Source organism: Rhinolophus sinicus, linkage group LG09 (genome assembly GCF_036562045.2).
Source record: "Rhinolophus sinicus isolate RSC01 linkage group LG09, ASM3656204v1, whole genome shotgun sequence".
Taxonomy (NCBI): domain Eukaryota; kingdom Metazoa; phylum Chordata; class Mammalia; order Chiroptera; family Rhinolophidae; genus Rhinolophus; species Rhinolophus sinicus.
The window spans coordinates 71,444,299-71,468,560 of record NC_133758.1 but is presented as its reverse complement, the minus strand read 5'-3'; the positions used below and the strand labels follow the sequence as shown (position 1 = coordinate 71,468,560).

The following is a 24,262-nucleotide window of genomic DNA, read 5'->3' as shown; positions in this document are numbered from 1 at the left end:
AAAAGAAATGACAACCAAAAAATGAGAATATAACACTTTAAAAACAAAAAAACCTTTACCACTATCCTGTCTTCTAGGGAATAATACCATATAATGAAGACAGCACTGGATTGGAAGATAGATCTGTGCTCTCAGTTAACTCTGCTAGCCTATGCAGGCCAACTCCATTGGGAACCAGCTATATTAACATCCACGTGATCAAGATTACTGTAAAAATCACTGATCACTTTTGACATATCGACCATGTACAGAATAAGTAGAGAGAAAATATGTGGCGATCTAAAAAGGGAAGACGAGAAAACATGTAACAGATGTTATATCAATGCTAATGATTACTTTTTAACCAAAACAGATAACCACCTATACAGTTTACAGTTAAGAAAGATGCTCTTCACTTGTGTTTAACCTTTATTGCTTGGTTTTATAACGTATTCTGACCTCTTTCAATAACTTTTAAAATTACATCTGAGATTAAAGTATTTTCTCATAATGAAAAGGAAAAACAAAAGAATTAAAGCACAGAAAGCATAGAAAAGTAGAGAATGACAGTAAGAATGCATAACCCTGCATTTTATGAAAATTTACTCTTCCCTATCTTAAAGGATGACATTTTGGAATGAATAATTAGAACTTTAAAATTTTTAAGTAGTCAAATAAATCTATCTTGTTCTTAGTGATTTCCTTTATCTCTTCTATTATATAGCTTTCTACAAGCTTGTCAAACATTATATTTTGCCTCAATGATTTGACTTTTTGTATTTAATTTATTTAACCATCTGAAGTTTCCTTTGGTATTCGCAATGGATCTAAATATATTTCTTTCCCAAATGGTTAATAGTATTACAATATGACTTATATTAAATTAATTCATAAAAGGATCCATTCCCTAGTCGTTTATTCAACTCCATCAATAGGTATATTCTCATACTAGCAACAGACTGTTCTAAATATTTATAAAGTTTTACAATGTTAAAAAAGGTTGGTCCTCACTCATCACTATTTTCATCCAGTTTTGTTTTTTGCCTCTTTATATATCCAAATCAACTTTAACATATTGTCAAGTTCAGGAAAGATCCCTTTGGTAGTCTAAAGAGAATTGCATCAAATATGAAAAGAACTGATATTTTAAATATCATTGAAAGAAACTAAATTACAACCAAGAACACTTATATTTTTTTATTAATGCAAATTAATACAGTTCTACTTTATACTTAAAGCTATTTCCAGGTATTTTATATTCTCAAAGTGATCTCTCTTTTAATCTTTTCTCCTCATTATTTGGCTGGTCTATAGGATCATTTTCTGCTTTTATTCAACCAGTTCGCTCCTCTCTTTCTTATAAATTAACCATTTTAAGGCAATAATTTGTATTTACCATAACTTAAAAAAACCCGACAAAATAAATATAACGTTTCAAAAAAGAAACAAAGGATTTTTTTTTACAGCAGCAAAGATTAAAAATAAAAACAAACAAACAAAAACAGAAAAAACAATGAAGTAGAGTAATAACTTTTATGTGATACGGATTTCTCCTATCACCTAATTTTCTACTTGCTATTTTCCCAGGGTCCTTAGTCACCCAATCCCATGACATCCTGTGCTAGATAAGGGTTCCCAAAATCAGGTAGCTTCAAATGCCTCCATTTAAGCAGACCTCAACTCTTTGTTTTGACCCCACAAATGCCCTCACCTATCCAGGATATTCTAAGAGTCACAGATGTCTGAAAGTCCAGTTCATTCTCCTAGGCAACCCTTACAGAAAGTAGATATTCATGTGTTTCTGCCAGATACAAAACCCTCTCCTTCATGGCCTTGGCTTCTATAACACCACTGTTTCCTGGTTTTCCTTTATCCCTTGGTTTCTCTTTCTCTCTCTCTAAGGCTCACACTGTTTTGTGTCTCTAGTAAATATGATGACAGTTTATAGAGACAGCTATCAAGGTATATTTCTAGAATGATGCTGTTAGTGAAAAAATATCGATAATTTTATAGTTTAACAAAATATGTATTGAAAATAGAAAACGAAATCTGCTATTCAAAATCCATACGATTTCTTTAAGCATTTATAAACCAGAATCATATGACTGATTAAATTGAACACAACAAACATGAGCCTTCCTCTTTAGATCTTTTTCCAGTAACATATATTCCAAACAACCGATTAACTTGCTACTCATTGTAGCCATACTGAAAAACTATACTATTTTCAAACTTTTCAATCTTATGCTCTTGTGATTTTCAGTTAATAATTTACAGTAGTTTTAAAACTCATCTCAACCCTAGAAGTCACAGGGGATTCTTAGAGCAACACAATGAAATTCTGCCATTTGACTCTACTGCATGAATAATAGTAATAAAAAATGACCTAAGTGTAATATCAAGTCACACACCTATAAAAATTTGAGCACACATATCCCCAAGTAAAATCCTGTTTTAAGCTGAATGAATAATTTTCTATTAATATTGATTTGGTACTTCTTTAGTATCTTTTTTTAAATTAAAGAATAATAGGAGCCAAACTTTTGAAAAGCTATATGAAAAGGCTTAAAATTCAGAACATTCTATTCATTTTTTCCTTCAAAATTAGAAAGCGATTACCATTATTTGTTGTTGGAGGTAGATAACCATATAAATAAAAAATACCAGTGTACACTTTGTTCACTTTGAAAACCTCTACACTGGCTCAATCTCAAAAAACAAATTAAAAGATATTAGAATAGCAGAAGTGTTCCTTAATTTTGTTTAAGGCCAGTACAATTTCTTTTAGGACTCCTCTGTGGGACAAAGAAGTTAAAGAACTAACTGGTTACCTTCCACAGGAGACTAAAATTCCAATTTCAGCAGATGCCAAAGTAGAAATCAAACAGGAAAAAACTACTAGGAAGTTTTTGTTAGTACACAGTTAACACCCTGAGCATTTAAATACTAAAATTAAACTCATCAATATAGGCTTTCTGATCTTCCTTAGAGAAGCATGCAAAGGCATTCCCGAGACTATAATAACTATCACATCTTGTCTTAGTTATTGAGGAAAGTTGTAGTCTTTTTCTTTGAAGGAGGGATGGCTCTCGTTACGGTACAGTGACTCAATACCAAGGCCCCACCTTAGTTACCTCGCCCAACTTAAGTCAACTTCTGTCAAACGTTTAAGGGGGAAAAAAAAATGGTGAATCTAATGTATAAGTCTTACTTTGAGGTAAGGTCAATCAGTTTGGGCAGATCTGTGCTTGAGACAAGATACTATATAAGTCATTCTAACAGTTTTATTACAGATTTCCTACTGTGCCTCCCTTTTAAAAATTAACATCTAATGGAAACCTAGTATATGTCAGGTCCTATCTGTAGTGTTTTCACGCACTTTATTTCATTTAATCCTTAGGACAATATTTAAACAGAAAACCCCCAAGGATTAAATAAGTGACTTACTCATGACTTCAAAGCTAATAACTGGCTGAAAAGGATTTTTAACTAAATCTTTCTAACTCTGTCTATATTCTTTCCATACCACCACATAACTGACCTAGGAACTACCCTGAAAGAGAAGAGAGGGGAAAAAGGAGGACAGAAATATATGCTGATTTTTAACTATAAGTGAACTTAGTATGAAAGAAAATCTAGAGAGATATAAACTTATCTTTGTCAGTTATATAACGAAACATCTTCACATAACTTCTACAACATGCATACAATTTTGGCAATCGTATTACTTGTATTGTCATTATGAGAACTCAAAGTCTTTAGAATTTAAAATTTTAGTTGTACCACATACCAAACAAAACATGAGCTACTATCAATTCATGGTCATGCTCACTCTTCTTATAAATACATTACTGAAATTTTATCAAAGTGAAACAAAAATTTTAGTATGTCAGTCACAAATTACCATATACATGCTTCAAACTAAACAGAAGAATGGTAATAAAAGTTATAAAGAAAACTTAGAAATATTCAGAATTTGTTGTTTTAGTTAACAGTGAGTAAAATAAAAGTATCCTTTCAGAGAATGCAACGTACAATACCTGCGGCTCCTTGGTGGTTTTGGAGGAGGAGAATCTTGTTTGTCAGAATCTATGGAACTGACCATATTTTCAGCATTAATTTCATTCTGCCATGGAAAAAAGATGCTTCATTAAAGTTAGGAGAAAAATAATTTTCCTTCCTCATGTTTCAAATAAACTTTCTGGGCTTTCGAATTTTTAAAACAGTATCAATTGTGCTGAGTAACAAAGTGGATTGTATACGCTCTATACTGTAGCCTGAAGGACTATATTCCCTATGCTGTACATTACATCCCCATGACCTATTCTATAACTGGCAATTTGTACTTCTTAATTCCCTTCACCCTTTCCACCCATCTTCCAACTTTCAGTATCTACGTATCCTTATAACGCTAAAATGACATTGCAGTAAATCATGCTCAAGAGGGTTTACTTAGTTAAAAAGCATGTACAAAACTACAAAACTTTACATCATTATGACCAAGAGCAAAATAAAATTCATGTACAATCAACTTACAATTACTTAGAGGTAGGGATGGAAAGGAAGAGAGAGAACTGTGAATGAAAGGGGGGCTACCTGGCAGGTTTGACAAGCTCAGTAACTGAAGGTAACAACACAAGATGTCTTCATCATAAAAATTCCTAATTGAGCAGGTTATAATGGGAAGTCACATCGTAGGCCTATATGATAGATTAATCTTGAGCAAGCCCTAGCCATTGTTTTTGTGTATCTAGGATAACATACTTAAAATGTCACAATGATCTCTTCTACAGACCTCTAGAGATAAACAACCGGGTACTGGGGCAAGACAACCTTAACATTCCTCATTGTTATTTTTTATCCTCATACGTCTGTAAACCATGCATATTAAATGTTTACTATCTGGTATCCACCAATGTAAAAGAAATATGCATCTCTCCATTCTGCTTTTTAGCCAATCCTAGAGATTCCGGATTTACTTCCTCCCACCTCCTTAATCTACTCCCCCCCCCCCCCAACGGATTTCACGTCATCCTCAAGTCTTCTCCTTTGATTCTAATGTATAAAATAAGCTGCAAAACTGCTATTCCTCGGAGCATTTTCTCAATCCTTTGAGATTTTGCTTCCGGATATGGCCCTCAGTCCTGGCTTAAATAAACTCTTTAAGCTTTTCTTTGGGTTTGGAATTTATTTCTTTGATGGGACAATGCAACTAATTTTTTAAAAAGTAATTTACACTGGAAATAGTGAGGAATTATATGATTTTTGACATAAGATTTACTTTCCTAACTATATTTTATTTAGTATATTTAATTTGTACTGGAGTCACTAAATATCCATCACAATTGAGTTTCAATAGGAAGAAGGAAAGGAGTTAATAAAATCAAGGTTAAATAAAAATAGTAACTGTCATGAATATTCTGCTAGATAAAACACAAGACGACAAGTAAAAAGCTAAATATTACATCTTGTTAAGAAGTAAAAGTTTTCTAAAGTCATGGGCCAAGAACACCTACCACTCCATCAGCAATTTTTTGGACTCCATGAATTTCATATAGCTGTAGCTGTTTTTCAAATAGTTGGGCGATAGCTCTATGAACAAGCTCATACTGCTCCTATTAGGGAGATGAAATGATAAAGGGAAATACATTAAAATAAAGCATTTATAAAAATATAAATATAGTTGATAAAGTGAAAAAAAAACTGTACCTTAGTTTGTACTGCAGAATGCCTCTGGGTTCTCATTTCTTGTATTAAATTAAAGACATTAAATTCCTCTGGTATTTTCTAAAACATAGAATGTAATACATGAACGCTGGGCAATTGTTCAGAAAAACAGTAAAATAGTCTTCAACTTTTCATATAAACCTTATATACACGCTGGATAACTGAAAACAATTTGAACACTACCAGTCATGTATCAGAAACTGCGTGTGGCATTGTAGAAACAAAGCTAATCTTGATTCTCGTCAGTCAAGCTAGTAAGCCAGATACATGAACAAAAACAAACAACAACAACAAAAAAGTTCAACCAAGGTATGATTGCAGAGCAGTGGGAATAAACACGCTGTGACTGATTGGTGTGTGGAATGAAAAGCAAAGGAAATATATACATATTTAGGCATTGCAGATCAAACATGTAACTTATTTGGGGAATTGAGAAGCTTGATGTGGACAAAAGCCTAAGACTAAAATAAGGAGAGGTATGCCAAGGAAGAGAGAACACAGGCTATTTGGGGGATCAGACTGTAAATATAATAAGAGTTCGAACTCATTCTGCAAGCCAGTGTTTCCTCGGCTGACTACATAAGGACCACCTAAAAGAGCTATGTAAAAATACAGATCTCTCAGCTAAATCTCTGGAAACTGATTATCCTAGAAAATTATTTCGTACATTTGTAATTAGAGCTACTGCAACAGGCAACCCTGACATGAGCAGACTTGATATTCAGGCAACTTTTGCAGCAGGGAAGATGACATTCTGAAAAGGGGAGAAACTGGTGAAAGTTTACTGAAGCAGTCTTAAAAATATAAAGCTAGAAAAAGATTTGAGACACATTCCTGAGGCAGAACTATTAGAATCTGGTGATCAACAAGAATATTTTGGAGTGATAAAAGAAGATAGAAGAGTTAAGAACGATTCCCAGATTTACTGCTTTGGAGTCTTTAGTTTTACATCAAGTCCTAACCTAAGGCCCAAAACTATTTTTACGTTAAGCCAAACTCAATCAAATGGGGCCTATGTTCAAAACACCCAACTTCTGAAATGACTAGATGTTTATTTTGCTTGCTGGCAATTCATCTAAATGCCTCTTCCCAGCCCAACTTTAATCTTTAACGTTCATGTTAAGATATGATAGAATCCTAGTTAAGTTTTATTCACTTAAAATTTTCAATTGAGTTATTAGGAGATGATTAATTTTGAGAAATTAAAAAATAAAATTTAACACCAGAGGGAGTTACACTGTTTAAAGTTTAAATATTTCCCAGCAAAAGTGAGAAATGCAAAAAGGCAGGGGGAAAAAAAAGAATAGAGGGAGAAAAGAAGGGAAAAGAAACTAAATATTTTATTAGTCCTATTTATATAAGACATAGATTGATATAGTCACAGAAACCATAAAGAGCTCTGGAGAATTAAAAGCTTCTCCCCAACGCATAGAAAATGAATGTATTATATTAGGTTGGTGCAAAAGTAATTGTGGTTTAAAAGGTTAAAAATAATTTCAAAAACTGCAATTACTTTTGCACCAACCTAATAGAACCAGCAAATGAACCAAACCTATATACAGTTAAGAACTGTGTTTTTCAAATCTGTAATGAAGGCTGTATCTTATTTATCTCTATATCCTCTATAGAGCCCAACACAAATTTTTGAACATAGTGGTAATAACAGCAATAGTAATAAAAACTAACACTGAAATGAGCACTTGCAACATGCCACACATAATTCTACAGAACTTTACAAAGGTTAACTTATTTAATTTTTATGAGTTATTAGTATTATGATTCCTATTTTCAGATGAAGAAATTAAGGCACAATGACATTAAGTAATTCGACTAAGATCCCATAGCTAGTAAATGACAGAGCCAGAATACTAATCTGGGCAGTTTGGCTCCAGAGTCAGCCTTCCTAACCACTATACCATAATGTTTCCAGTTAGGCATAAATATTTCCCGAATTGATTACATTACACCTAAAATAAATATAAAAGGCAAGGAGGAGCCTGTATTTGGAAAAGTCAATGAACAGTTTACATCCATAATGTAGGTATTGATTCACACAGAACAAATGGGTGATAACATGTTTACCTTGCTACCCAGTACATTATATCAAGGTAATATGTATTATTTATAGTTTTTCACTACCTGTATTTCTTACATAGCAAAGCTACTTCTAAAAAAGCAATATGTATAACAAAATATATGCTGTAATTTACTGCAGTCAGTCATAATTGAAAATCAAAATAGATAAAAAATTATTCTTACCCCAGCTTTTAGTAAATTCCACGTATAATCTATGGCACAAATGGCACCTGTTCTTCCACAGCCTGCACTATGAATATAAAGTTTGAAAAAACAATTTGATTTTTCTGATAAAAAGCATAAAATAAATGTGGATGAACATGTTAACATTCAGAAGCCAAAATGTCATTTAAGAAATTTGACAAAATTTACCTATTTATAATAGTAAATAAACTATGTTATGTGCATAGCAAACATCCTTAACATTAGTATTTATATTTTGTTTTTATTTAATTTAAAGAACTTCCAAAAGTAAGTGACTCTCAGAATACCGGAGCCTTCACTGTGGAAGTCAGCAAACCTTGTCTAGCTAACAGAATTATCTTGCAGAGATAAATGCATTCAATGTTCAAGACGGCTCTGATGCGTTAGAGTGCAGTACATCATTTCAATCTGGGAAAGATGAAAAATGCTACAAGCCCTGGAAATTGGTTTGGACACCAGCAGAGACTGCACCAAAAGGACAAAGATCACCGATGCGCTCTGAAGTCCTAAAGAACTAACAGTACCTGGAGAATGTAAAGTAAAATACCACAGGATTTTTATTTTAAAACATGACAAAAATGCTTTAGAGCAACTCATTCTAACAAGAGGGAGGCAATATGCACCTTAAGATTGAGAATCACTATGAGTGATTAAAGATGTTACTGACATCACTAGAATAATTTTTAGGCAGAACAAAAGTTGGGCAGCATTTTAATGCATATTTTGAAAACACTTAGAAACATCAGTAGTTTGTTAAAGATGTAAATCTAGAAATTCCTGATAAAGTACATTATAAGCAACTTAGTATGATTTTTAAAAAGCTCTTAATAATGAACATCAATAATATTAATTTTACTTAAGTAACCACTGATAGATAACATGTCAATTCCACAAATTTCTAAATATTTCTAGAATTTTAGAGTTAAGAATTACTAGGTCTAACTATTATATATTTAAAACTTGATGGTTAAAAGTGTTCTATTACAGACACATAAACAACCAGATCAATGAAACACAAAAGGTCAAAAAAAATTTCAGTATGTATATTTATTACAGTATGGTGGATTCTTCAAACAAAGGGGAAAGACTAGACCACTCAATAAATGGTACAGGGAAAGTTAGCTAACAATGAAGAGCAAAAATTGGATTCTCACCACATAGATACCTTAATCATAAAAAAAAATTCCAGAAGGATTTTTTTAAAGTTTAACAAACCTATAAAAGTGCTAAAAAATATAGGCCAAACTTTAAGCACTACTGTTAGGAAAGGACTTCCTAAGCATATCTCCATGGACAGAAATCATAAATGCAGTCACAACTCTAACTACATAACAATTTAAAACATATATGACAAAACACAAGCAGAATTAAAACCATGGTACTTACAATTTAAAATCCTCAATATATAAAGAATTCATAATGTATAATTAAGAGATAAAATAACTGGCAAAGTATAAAAACAAGCAATTCACAAAAGAATATAAATGACCAAAAGAATATAAATGACAAAGAAAAAAAAGCTTATCTGTCACAGGCATTAAAACAAACAAAAAGACGACAGTATTGGAGAGATTGTAGGGAAATGAGCACTGCCACAAACTGGCAGTGGTAGGATTAATTATAATTAGCATCAACTTCATGGACAACACATTAAAAAATATATTAAAAGCATAAAAAAATTCACGTCCTTTCACTTAGAAATTCCACTTTTGGATACCTACGTAATGAAATAATTATAGATATGCTCAAAGATTTTGCCATCGGATTGGCCACTGGACGTTTAAACTGTTGTTAAAACAGCGGAAAGGATAGGGGAGGGGTAATAAATTAAATGCCAAGGAATGAAGGTTAACTATGAAGTATAGTGCAGGACTTTTGAGCAGATTCTGTTGCTCCAAACCCTTTGGAGTGTACTTTTTCTCCTAATAATGCCACCTTGAGCCACTGAGCCCTTTGAACCGCTGGAGCTTTGCTTTTGCTCAGGGCCCAATTCAAACCCTTTGGAGTGTACTTTTTCTTCTAATAATGAGCCTTGAGCCACTTTTCTTTGTGCTTGGCCCACTTCTATTTCTTTGGAGTATACAATCTTTTCTAATAAACTTCTCTCTTATCACTTTAAAAAAATAATAATAAAAAATAAAGTACAGTGCAGTTTAATGTACTGCAGAAAAATAGCTATGATTTAGGAAGCTATACGTGATGTATTAAATAGGGAAACATTCTTTACAAAATACTATACATACACTGAAAGGATGTATATTAAAGTTTTAACAATGATCATCTCTAGTGGAATTGTGAATGATTTTCTTTCTTTTGTGTATGTGTTTTCTAAGTCATTATAGTTAACATACTATTTTGGTTGTTTAAAAATATTAAATGGGGGCTGGCTCGGTGGCTCAGGCGATTGGAGCTCCGTGCTCCTAACTTCGAAGGCTGCGGTTCGATTCCCACATGGGCCAGTGGGCTCTCAACCACAAGGTTGCCGGTTCAATTCCTCGAGTCCCGCTAGGGAGCTCCGCCCCCTGCAACTAAGATTGAACACGGCACCTTGAGCTGAGCTGCTGCTGAGCTCCTGGATGGCTCAGCTGGTTGGAGCGCGTCCTCTCAACCACAAGTTTGCCGGTTCGACTCATGAGAGGGATGGTGGGCTGCGCCCCCCACAACTAAGACTGAAAGGACAACAACTTGACTTGGAAAAAAGTCCTGGAAGTACACGCTGTTCCCCACTAAAGTCCTGTTCCCCTTCCCCAATAAAATCTTCAAAAAATATATATTAAATGGTCAATTAATTTTTTTAAAGGAAAACCTTCCTATCAAATCAAGTTTATGAACTATATACATCGACTGGACAACGCTAATAGAACAGGACATAATTTCAACTAACTTGTAAAGTCAAGACAAAGGATTTTAGTTTTTAATTCTATAATTAGATTTTTTCTTTTAAACCAGTCAACTACTTAATTAAAAGGTCAACTAACCACTGGACTAACTACAGAAAAATAGGAGTTTCATGAAATAAGTACTATGATTATTACGTCTTTTAAAAGAATCTAATGTAAATTAAAAATTAAAAGAAAATCTGCCTCAGGATTTAGGTAGCTTCTACAATTTGGAAACCCATATAACGACCAAATGAAAAATCCACAAATTAGGTTTCAAAATACCACACATCAACCATATTATAATGCCAACTACATTCCAAAGTATTTACAAATTTGGAAAATTCTTTTGTACCTGCAATGAATACAAATAGGCACATCTTCATGTTCTTGGTATTTCCTCATTAAGCTTATCATATCCAGAATAGAATCAAATGACGAGGGAACATCATGGTCTGGCCAGTTCACATAATGAAACTGATACAGCCTACGAGATTCCTTCAACAATAAAAAAATTCAATAATTATGAAAATACATTTGCAAATTTTAAAACATACAGAGAGCTTCACATCTTACTTGACTGCTATATCTAAGATAGTTACGTGGTATTCACTAGTGCATAAGAAAACAAACAATAGCCTACATTTAATAACTTTCACATACCTAGTATTGCTCTAAGGGCTTCATGTGTAACAACTGACTGAATCCCCATGTAATGCCATGAGGAAGGAGTGTTAACACTAACCTATTTTATAGGTAAGAAAATTGAAACAGAATGATTAAATAACTTGCCTAATGTTTCACAGCAGGTGACAAATGTGGGATCTGAACCCAAGCAGTCTTACCTCCGGAGCATGTTCTTGAACTATTACACTATGTATGCTATTTAATTAACTTACAGTACCAAATGTAAGAGCAATGTATACCCTAAGCATTGTGTTAGAATCTATTGTCATTAGAACACTAATAGAATATTTAAACTGAAAAAGAAAATTAGGAATGAACCTATCCAACCCCAAGTCCACTTGTCATGTCTTATTTCAGATGAGTGGTTCTCAGAGTATGGTGTGGGATTCCGCCCCGCTGCCCCGACACTTTCACAGGGGCCTGTGAGTTTTAAACTATTTTCGTAATAATACTAAGATGTTATCTGCCTTTTTCACTTTTGTTCTCGCACGTACGTACATACGGCAAGGTCTTCTCAAGACTACGAGTTATAATGATGTTATCATCACTTGGACAACTAATGGAATATATGCTTGTGTGTTCATGTTTTTAAAAAAATTTCTCCATTTTAAATTTTGAATATAGTAAATATTGAAAGGTATAACCCAAATAAACAAGAGCTCTTTGGAATCTTCAATAATTTTTAAGAACATAAAATAGTCCTGACATCAAAATATTTTGAGAATGACTATTTTAGGTGTTTAACTGAAAGAGCACAGCACTTGGAATCCAGGCAAAACCGTATTCAAATTCTACTTCTGCCATTTACTGAGTAACTTTAGGTAAACTACTTAACTTCTTAAAACTGTATCTTCATCTATGTGCAATGGAGATCATCTACCATTATGAAGTTAGGAGGTTTGAAATGCCTGATACAGAATTGCAATCAGGTACCTATCATTGTTAACTGTACATTAAAAAATAGTAACCAAAGTATAATAAATCACTCAACTAAAGGGACATGATTAGTCAAGTCAGTGCGGAGTAAGAATGCTGGAACCACGTCTACTTGTAAACAGGAAGGTAGGAGCTGTAAGTATGTTTACAAATACATTAGTTGGTGAAGAATGCACTTCATGGCCACGGTGAATTACTTATGATGGTTTAAAAATAAAGTTAATAAAAACTGAGAAAAAGAGGAAGAAGTTGACAAGCATTCTCTAATGTCCATCAGATTTTTCTTTGATTTCTTCCTAAAGAAATTATTATTTTATATAGCTCTGAAACATTGAAGTTAGGGGTCTCAAGTGAAAACAATATCTAAATGACGACACCTTTGATGGCGGCTTGTCTCTTTTTAAAAAATTGTAAACTAGTAAAAATGGGTAATAATTATGTAAACAACGCTATAATTGTTTAAAATAGAGGACAAATATTTAAAGCAAAGAAATCAACTATTCCAAATAAAGTAAATTTAATTTAGGGAAAGTTGCTCTGAGTAAGTTAAAATTTATTATTATTTTATTACCTAATTTGATAAACATAAGGCTCAAGATACTAAATAAAACATTATGCTCTGATTTTATTTTACATAACCAAAAAAAATAACAAATCTCCTTAACTATGTAAGATAAGATAGTATACTATTTATATATCGTCTCTGAAAATTACCCTTAGAAATTATCTCTAAATAAAAAATACTTACATTCTGAAATTCAAGTAAGAGTGTCCTAATGAAGTAGTCTGTTCTTGCTTGTTCAGCTTCCTAAATAAAGGGAAACACTTGTGAGTCAGTGAGAACATTAAAACAAAAACATATACATACATACCTTCAAAACAAACAATAACCTATTTAAAATCCATAATTAAAATTAACCTTTAAAATTCCAGGTGTACCCAGTAATTATAAAAACAACAATTCTAAAAGTCATGAATTTATCAGTTTTATTTATAGTTTTAAAAAAATTAAAAAGAAATTAAGCAGACGTGTCTGTTAATCAATTACTTAGCTAGGAGTCTACCATCAGTAAGGGTTAACAACCATCCCCCAAAATCATATAATAGGATAATACAAACAAAATGTCACTTCTTAGTAGCTACCACCATCTCAAACCATTTCATCTTTCCATAAAGCTTGATTTCCCCTACTTAACACTCAATTCTCAATTAACTGGATGCTAACTGGAGAAAGAAGAGATACACTCAGAAACTCCCAAACTGTTATTCTGGTTGATAATATACCCACTTTAAAAGTCTCTTACTATCATTTGTCAAAGTATTAGAATAAAGCCTCTGCATCAGTTTATCACTAAGAAAACTATTCTTTACCTTAGTAATTAAAACCAAAGACAGTCTAGGACAGTGATTGTCAAGAGCAACAGGGTATTCTATTTTATTAATTGAAAAACCCAATATTATTCCTGCTTTAATTTTTAAAAGCATACTAATTTATTTGAGCTTTTCTAATAATATTAAGGGAAAAGTATGTTTTTACCTTCATCAAAAATGAATGGATGAAAACACTGGCCTAACAATTGTTTTTTGCCTATAAAGGGTGAGTTAATAAATATTTTTCGCTTTGCCAGCCATAGAGTCTCTGTCTACTCAACTTTGCTATTGTGATAGGCAAATATGTAAATTAATGGGCCTGGCTGTATTCCGATAAAACTTTATTTATAAAACAGGCAGTGGGCTAGACTGACCCATGGATAGTGTACCAACACCTGGTCTACGTGGTTTCCATGCAACAACACATGACTGAGCTCCTCCTAGCCAGTACTCCCCTTTCCACCAACACTTTCCTCTCCTCACCCCTAAACCAAGAGAGCTCCTGATAGTGCCCTTTCTCAGTCTCAAACACTTTGATCGCCAATGACCAAGTCACTTACTATGGTTATTTTCATCAACTTGTTTCTATTTCTAAATTTGATTTTTTGTTTACATCAGTGATAACAAATCCTGAGTTGTCTGAAATAACCACAAGACATACAAACTACTTCCATTTTGAAATCTTGAAAAACTTTGCTTCTTTAGCAAGGATCAATCCCAATGCTGACAAATAAAACCAGCTGTTATTAATCAAATCAAACCTCTTATCAAGAGTTTTTAATTATTTTTTAGTTTATTTGAAAAACCACCCTAAAAGTCAATTCACCTTTTTCCTAATTATAAACTATTCCTTTCTTTTCTCTATTCATTATTTTAAGTTGTTTTAACTATTCCTGATCCCCAACTATCCAAAAATTTCAAGTTGTTTTGTTGTTGAATGTTAAGTACTATGTTTTCACTTGAATTGTGACATTGAGTACAGTTTATTACATTTAAATTCGCAAATGTTCAACACAAACACTGCACAGAACTAGGTTTCCTGGACTGTTCAGGAACTTAATATTGTAGAATACTTTCTGTATTAGTGAGGAGGGAAGTGCTACCTCATGGAAGTAGACAATGTGGTGTGTATTGGTTTTCATTGATTTCAAATAATATGAAGTGCAGTATGACTTTTTAAATGTTTATATTTAACCCATAAACAGTTCATTTTAACCAGAACTTTAGAGTATGACTGCATATTAAATCCAGGCAGTTGAACTGAGTTCCAGTTAACATTACAAAAATCACACTGTATTTATAAAGGAGACTGTAATACAAATTGAGTCCTTTTCTGTATCAACCTAGAAAGCACTGAACTTTGGATAGGCATCAGAGGGATTCAGAAGTTCTAAGTACAAATAAGTGACAAAATCATGGACTTCTTAAATTCACCAATGACAAGTAAAATCATAGAAATTATGTTTCGTTTAACCATGGAAAACGAAGTTAAAAACAAGTAATTCTGAGATGGGGAACATGATGGTTAATTTTACCTGTCAACTTAGCTGGGCCATCAAGTGTTTGATATTTATCAATATCAAATGTGTTTGATATTTGGTCAAATATTATTCTTGGCGTTCCTGTGAGGGTGTTTTTGGGTAAGATTAACATTTAGATCACTGGACTATGAGTAGATCAGATAGCCCTCTATAATGTGGGTGACCGTAATCCAAATAGTCAAGGCCTACACAGAACAAAAGGACCAGCCTCCCCCAAGTTAAGAGAATTCTCCAGCAGACTGCTTTCTCCTGCAACATCGATTCTTCCTGGTTCTATAGCAGACTGTCTTCAAACTGGAATTGATATCAGCTTGTCTGGGTCTCTAGTGTGCCAAACCTTCCTGCAGATTTTGGACTTGCCAGCCTCCATAATCATGTGAGCCAATTCCACATAATAAATCTTTCTCTATATACACATCATATTGGTTGTTTCTCTGGAAAAACCTGACCAATACTGGGAAGTTATGTAATTTTCATGTTTGGTCAATCATGGATCTTTTGAGTTGAGTAGATAAGACAACACATTTCTTTCAGGTGATTAAGAAACATGCCTTCATGCGTAACCTAAAGCAAATTGTTGTTTGTATTTTAAAGCTCACTTATAATTTACTTCTTTTTTTGTTTTTCCTTCATTGTTTTTGTTTTTAAATTTATTTTCTTAGATAAGTGCTGTGTTAAGTTTTATAACTAGAATTTAATTCATTTGCAGAGTGCATTAGTTATACATGTTGTTTCATATCAAATTAGATAAAGGATTAAGCTTTACTTTTAGGATGGCAATTCTTAAACCCACCTTTGAATATAATTAGAACAATTCTAGAGAGCATAACATAGATATGAAAGATTAACATGATAAACTATACTGCAGTCATCAACGGTCTTTCCCATTTATTCAATTTGAAACTAATACTTCATACCAATTTTCAAATATATCATTCAAAGCAATTTCTCCATTTACTCAGACATATAAACACTTATGATCAACTTACATACAAAGACTAACACAGAATTAACACAATAAGGTACAAGTAATTTATACATTTATGAAGTCATTCCCAAAGCTTCTAAATTTTAAAGCAGTATAAAAATAAACATTATTAATATTTATTATAATTAAGTGTAGATTTACATGGAAACATTGAGTGCTTGACTTATATAAAACTGGGTTCATACCATAGTATAATTTAATTATTCATCAGTCATGCCAATGTTGTTTGATAATGAACGCAAAAATATGTACTTACACAAGAAATTTTAAATGGTGCAAATGTTATAGGATCTTCTCCATACAAAGGCCAATAGCGCTCACACTTTTTCTGTTGTCAAAAAAAAAAAAAAATAATAAAGATAGTAAGTAAACTATATGATAGCTTTTCTTGAACTTTCATAAATATTCTGTGCCCTGTTATTCAGCTTGTTATTCCTTCCCAGAAAAACTGCCATCAGTAGACAAGGAGCTGAGAGAGTTCAGACTTATCCAACTGTTCCTAAAGGGTGGGCTACTGCGTCCTCTCCACGATTAGTGATGAGAACATTATTAACATAAGTGTATGAGATGTTCATTGCTATCTGCTTGCTTGACAAGGTAGACTTCAAAGATCCTCGTCTAGAAGAAGACCGGAAAAAAATAAAAATAAAAAAGCCTAAAAGAAGTGCCTGGCACAAGAGCATTTAGAATGAAGTGTTGTCAGGAAAGTTTTAATGCCTATAAAATGACTATCTGTATAATACCTGGCTGAATTCTTGTTAAGTGTAAAATCTGTGGCATAGTGGAAAGAGCATTCTACTTGGTATCAGAAGCATTTTCCAAGTACTAATTTTCCTGCTGTATTGACCTTTAGGTACTTTACCTGTAAAGATGGGAATAATAATACTTATGTAACTGTTCTGAGTACTAAACAATAGTATATTTCAAATATTCTATTGGTGGTAAAAACCCTACATAAGCCTAATGTGTAATTTAAACTATCCTCTTTTACTCAAGAGTACAGAACGTGTAACCAGTTTTCCCTCTTACCTTCCCGTTTTATTTAAACAGGTATGGAAATAGGACATTCAATTTTCATTGGTTTCTAATATCAACCCCCTTAATTTTAGAAAATTAGGTAAGTGAATGAAGGCCTAACTTAATAGAATATACACTGATTCTGATGCTAAGAAATGATACATTTTTATTAAGACCCAATAAAATGAAAGCCTTTACGTTAACAATCTAGCTTGAAACAAACCTTATGGCAGTGGGAAATGTATCAGTTCTTACTAAATTCTTATAATTTCAAATACAGTAAGTGGAATCATTATCTACAGGCTGGAATTAACCATAAACTGACAATGATACTCACTGGTCAACAAAGTAGAACTCTCTAGTATGTCAGTTTAGCTTAGAAAAATATTATCAATATTTTAGAGGGCTTAAAATAAAAAACCTCATTTCCCAGTAGAAGTTTATAGAAAATGACAAAACAATTATTTTTTAGGGTTTTTTTATTTGTTTTCTACCTGGTAAAGTGTTAACATCTTGAAACAGGCAGAAAACAAGTTATAAGACATTAATTTAGTAAGAATTGTGTGACTAAAATACCATTTATTTAGATAAGCAGTAACTGATTAAAGATTATATTGGTATTGACATTCCAAGTATAAACTAATGCCTATTGATATAAAAAGCTACATTAAACATCATACATGGATATATAAGCATATATCATTCATTTTAGAGAAAAGTGAAGCTTGGAGGGGACAGTTTAGTTCACTGTACCATGGCCAAAATCCTAGTGAAGTATATAGGTATCTAAGCTCTTTCCATCAGGTCACATTCCAAGTCAAGATCTAAGTCAAGGTTATCAAATAAATTAATAGGCCCTAACTTACTGACAATCTACTACAAACAAAAGCCTATGAATCAGAAAATCTTTAACTTCAAAAAATTTTGAACTGAATACGACTTAATTTTTCATCAACTGTTATTACTGATATACAGTGGGAGCTGATTAATAGAATGAAAAGAGAAATAAGTTAACAGTAATTTAAGAAAACATTAGGAGTAAAATTTAAATTTCTGTAACAATAGATTAATAATAATGGTACCGAAGTATATATATTAACAATACTTAAAAAGGTAAGTTAATCACTTAATTTCTCGGTGTATTTCCCAATTTTAGGAAATGTTCATTTTCTGTCCAATATTACTGAATATTTCCACTACTGGTGAAGTATGGAGTTGGGAGGAATTAAATGTTTTCCAATGATTTATATATTATAACATCTCACATAACTGAAATATGTACTATCTTGCTTTATGCAACATGTCCTATACTGAAAATTTTTAATAAAAATTTTTACAACAAAAAATTTTCACTTTAAGAAGAAAACTTCAAAACATCACATAACTTAAAAGTTTGATTTCTATGTCACATTTATAGACCACACTTAAGTTCTATTGAATATGAGGAGTGATAAGAAAAACTACAGTGAATATTTAAATTAAAAAAAGAAATTATTACAGTAAGACACATTACCTTTAATCCCCCTCAAAATATCCCCCCTCACTTCGAACACACTTATCCCACCATTGTTGCCTCTTTTGGAAGCAGTTCTGGAAGCCCTCTTTCTTGTCTTTAGGTGCGCTGTCCTGGCTGCTTCGATATCCTGAATTGATTCAAGATGTTTTCCTTTCAGGGTCATTTTGATCTTGGGGAAAAGCCAGCAGTCGCATGGTGCCAGATCCAGTGAAAAAGGCAGATGAGGACATACCACAATGTTTTTGACAAAAATTGCCATCCCAGAAGCGACGTGATACAGAGCATTGTCATGAAGGAGGATAAAGTAACGACGCTCATGAAAGAGGACTTCCAGAGCTGCTTCGGAAAGTGGCCAGAATGACGGTATAAGTGTATTCGAAGAGAGGGGGAGTATTTTGAGAGGGATTAATGGCAATGTGTCTTTTACTATAATAATTTTTTTTAAATTTAAACATTCACCATATCTTTTGATCACCCCTTGTACCTAGTCTATAGATAAACATATTATCACCTCCAACATTGAAGACTTAGCAATTGATGCTGCAGATCACAACGGCTTTGAAACTACCTTCACTTGTAAAGGGCATAAAAGTACCAATGTCAAAAATTTCAGATTAATGGATTTTCTTCTCTTTGAAGACAGCATAAACAAACAAAAAATGTAGTGTATTTCCAGACAGAGAAATCAGAATATTCAAGCTATAAATTGATAATAATCAAAATTATTTTATTTAACTCATTTTCATTGCTCAATTTTATCCCTATTTTCAAAATACCTCTCTACGTTAGTCCATAGTGTTCTACTTAAAACACCATTAAGTATTTGAAGATTGCTAAGTAACAATAAAAAAATACATTTCAGTATATATATTATAATAAATATATTTATGAAATGTAAAAAAAAGTTTATGTGCTTTAGAGATTACTTTGTTCTTTTTATCCAATAAAAGCAATAGCAGAACACAAAAAAGAAAATAAGTATCTAATTTAACTACTAGGACTCAGAATATAATAAAAGACCCAGAATATATGTCTCTAGAAATGAATAAAAAGTATATTCCATAATTATTTTAAGTGTTAAAAGGTATACATACCCTTCCCATTTCAAATTCTCGACAGGCCATTACAATAATCTAAAAAGTGGGGATGGGATGAGATGAAGAATTTATCAGTTAAACATAAATTCATCTTTTTTTTACTCTGAGCATGGTCTGTCAAAAAAAGTAATTTTAATATTAAAAGTATGAGTTAAAGAAATAATCAAAATCATACCTTCCAAACAAGGGCTGTATAGTAACAAATTAAATTGGCTTCAATTAACATTATGTATTTGATTTGAATTAAATTTTATCCGTCTCATAGATCTACTTCTGAAATTATATTCAATAAAACTATCTAAAGATTGAATGCATTTAACTGTCTTTGAACATAGGGTTGTCACATTTGCTTCCCCACCGCAACATGTTTCTAACATATAGCAAAATTGAAATAATTCACAGGAAACACTATAACAGCTATCTATATTCTACCATTAACATTTCATTATACTTGTTTTATCACATAGCTATCCTTTTACCCATCTGTCTATCAATCCATCTTATTTGATAGCTGTCTTATTAGTTACTTACTTAGGACAAGATTTAAAATATTATCACACCCTATTCTTAAAATATTTCTACTAGTTTGTGTGAATTTAATTAGATATTAGTTGCTTTCTTTTTAGTAACATTAGTTATAATTAACATACCTTTAGGGCTAAAAAGTGTTTTCATGTCTTATTCAATAAAACATCCTATGTCACTACATGTAATACTTCTCAAAATAGAGTTTAAAGAGTAAATTACTTACTACAACGTTGTACTCCCATATCATCCTCCAAAAATCTATTACTGTGTTTGCTAAAGGTCCTTGGGTTGCCACATATGCTTTTGGCCCATAAACACCCTAAAATAATAAACAAATTTCATTATTATGATTAACAAAAATATTTCCTTACCTAAATTTTAAGGGTTCAAATTTTATTAGTAATACTGCTGTTTTCACCCAAACCATTTCCAAATAATTTTTGTTTCATAGTACATAAAAGCATGACAAAGTATGTTTATAATTAACTTTAGTTTCTGGTGAAATGTTATTACTTTTGTGTATTTTATTTAACATGGTATACCGAATTGGTTAACTAAATTGTCTTATGCTAACTTAAAAATTCTTATTTACCTAGGAATTAAAAACAAAAGGCCTAATACTAAGTCAACTAGGCCTAATAAAAGTTAACTGTACTAGAAACATAAAAGCATCCTTTGTCGAAATACTAAAACTAGCTAACAGTTACCTTCAATTATTTATTCAATTTAAAGTTTATTGAGCGTCTACTATATGTTTCTAATACATACCAAACAAGGATATCCAAACAAGATAGCAGACTAAAATACAAAACTAGCATGTAATGGAATCATACAATGAATCAGTGTTATTAAACACAATAAAAACTAGAACTTTAACAAATGTCCTTATAAAAGAATATAAACATGAACAGCATCTGAAACAGCAAATCACCTGTGTATTAGTTTTTGTTAACCTATTTGTTTCGGGTTTTGTCATAATTGTAATAAAACTGACTGTTGGGAAACAAAAAACAGTTTTCATTTGAAACCATAACTGTTCAATGTTGACATAATTAATATTAATTTCACCACCTAACTCTTACCACTTTATTTTTGTAAACAAAATATTGTATTAAAATATGTATAAATACCATATATAAAATAACTGAAATTATACTGTCATATAACTAGAAAGAGTCAAACACACAGAATAGCTAATGGAATAAAGTAGTCTTTTATTTAGTCAAGTACCAGTTTGAATTCATTTGTCTCTCTACTGACAACTATGTAAGAATTGACTGCTTTTGATCAAAGAATACCCCCCAAAAATTAACTATTATATAAAGACTATATTTAATCTTGCATTTGGAGTTTTCAACTGTAATGGAGCAGTTGCCCAAAATTTTAAATCTAAGTTTATATTCTATAATTTTAAATCAGTATTACTCAATTTATTCCAACCCTAGCAATTTATCCCAAGAAATTATTCAAAAAAATAACAACGTTCACTGTAATATTACCGTCAAGAAAAATGGAAAACAACCTTTATGGTACAACCACAGGGAATAACCATGTACATTTGTGTATATACACTCAAAGGGACAATCAAGAAGATGATTTAGCAATAGGTAAAGTGTTTATAAGCCTTCAATGTAAAAGAAGAAACAAAATAACTCTGTCTCCACTATCACAAAACTAAACAAAACTCTTAACTTTATGAATAAGGGCACTAGAAAGGAAAGCACATAAAAATGTGTCAGGGCTGTGATTTTACTTTTATTTCTTTTGTTGTTGATATCATGTTTAGGCAACTCAAAACAATTTAATAAAACTAGTATGTAGGAAAACATTAAGCATGGCAGAGAAACACCATTTAAAGTTAATACATACCTTAATAAAATTTGCGTTGATATAGTCTGAATCTTGAGAAGGAGTCTTTAAAGTCAGCTTAACTCGGCTATGATCAACTACAAAACAAAAAAAAATCCTGTATTATATCCTGTTGGCAGACAGATGTTTTCTAATGAACCAAAAGTAATAATACATAAATAATTTACTTCAAAAAACAATAAATAAAAATTGACTCTAGGAACCAGCAGGGTAATTTTTAACATCATATTGACAGGAAGTCTAAAAATAAAACCCTGATGATGTAAAGCTGTGTTTTAAAGTTGCTATCAGTATGATCTCAGGACCTCTTTTAACATATAAATTCCTGAGCATGATCCAGATCTACCAGATAGGAGTCTGGAGTTTAAATCTCTGCAGCTTTTAACACGCATACCACGTGGTGAGCACTAACTACTGAGACACAAGCTCATTTACCAAAATTCTCATTAGGAAATCTTTCATATTTTATAAGAAATTATAAAAATTAAGTAAATTATGACAAATAAATGAATTAAGACGATGTATAAAAGTGCTCAATACTGCACTTGGCCAATAATATTTATTAGGTAATGGCTACTTAGGGTAAAAAACAATCTTTACAATAAAGTCCAAAAATATAAATTTTATTAATTTTATAAAATTATGTAATTTTATACTTAAAATTATTATGCACATGACTTTTTTTAAAGTTAGATATTAAAGAAAGATATAAAATGAAAAGTAATCTCCCCCTGTCCTTGAGTTTCAGGGCTCTCTTTCTCAACAAAGACATTTATTTCTTCCTTACAAAAGTAATTTTTATGCATATACCTACATACTTTGAAAAACTACACAAATGCAATGATACTACACATGTTGTTCTGCATCTGCTACTTTTCAGTTAATATATCCCTTGCTATGTTTTATACCTGAAACTAATATATTGTCTGTCAACTGTGATTAAAAAAAATAAAATTAAAAACCACACACACACACACACACATATATATATATCCTGGAACTCCTCCCAGAGCAAATATAGATCTATCATATTCTTTTTAATGTTACGGATCCATTATATGGATGTTTCGTTATTTGTTTAGCCAGCTACACCACTGATGGCCCACTTTTTCCCTATTAGAAACACTACTACAACGAATGGTGCTGTACTGTAGGGTAAGCTCCTGACTTACCTTCTAAAAGGTGTACACCGACTTACACAAGTGCACATACAAGTGTTATTAGTAAGAGCGACTGGGTGTTACACTTTTAATAATTAACAACCTAAAAATGTAAAAAATCAGACTTGCATTTCTTTTGTTTTCCTTTTTAAACTTTTATTTATTTAAGTGTGTTTTTCCAGGACCCATCAGCTACAAGTCAAGTAGTTGTTTCAATCTAGTTGTGGAGGGCACAGCTCACAGTGGCCCATGTAGGGACTGAACCGGCTCACCAACTGAGTTATCTGGCCGCCCCAGACTTGTATTTCTTGAATTACACAAATGATTGTACATTTTCATACTGTTATTGGTTATTTATTTCTTTTACAATAAACTGCTTATTTATATCTTTTGCCCATTTTCACCATATGTCTGTTTTCCTACTGATTTATATGAAATCTATGTAAACAAAAAAATCAGCCATTAGTCACAGGTAGTACAAATAGTTTTTTACCAGCTTATGTTGATTTTTAAAAACTTTTTATTTAGAACTAATTTTAGATTTACAGAAAAATTGCAAAATTAGGGTAGAGAATTTGCATACATTCCTCAGTTGGCTTCCCTTAACGTTAATATCTTACATAACCATAGAACAAGTATTAAAACCAGAAAATTAACAGTTACATTACTATTAATTAAACAAGAGAC

At 32.0% G+C, this 24,262-nt stretch overlaps 1 protein-coding gene across 2 annotated transcripts in view; it reads right to left on the bottom strand.

The window, feature by feature from the left end:
• Positions 1 to 24,262, bottom strand: part of PTPN12 (protein tyrosine phosphatase non-receptor type 12) — a 75,163-nt gene that overhangs the window by 13,665 nt on the left and 37,236 nt on the right. For both annotated transcript variants that reach the window (XM_019744561.2, XM_074340635.1), the window contains exons 3-12: positions 22,416 to 22,492; positions 20,770 to 20,865; positions 20,016 to 20,054; positions 16,645 to 16,716; positions 13,237 to 13,296; positions 11,221 to 11,363; positions 7,966 to 8,032; positions 5,689 to 5,766; positions 5,496 to 5,594; positions 4,020 to 4,105 (exon numbers count right to left, since the gene is read on the bottom strand). In XM_019744561.2, coding sequence (XP_019600120.2) covers positions 4,020 to 4,105; positions 5,496 to 5,594; positions 5,689 to 5,766; positions 7,966 to 8,032; positions 11,221 to 11,363; positions 13,237 to 13,296; positions 16,645 to 16,716; positions 20,016 to 20,054; positions 20,770 to 20,865; positions 22,416 to 22,492 — 817 coding nt within the window. The remainder of the gene's footprint in view (positions 1 to 4,019; positions 4,106 to 5,495; positions 5,595 to 5,688; positions 5,767 to 7,965; positions 8,033 to 11,220; positions 11,364 to 13,236; positions 13,297 to 16,644; positions 16,717 to 20,015; positions 20,055 to 20,769; positions 20,866 to 22,415; positions 22,493 to 24,262) is intronic.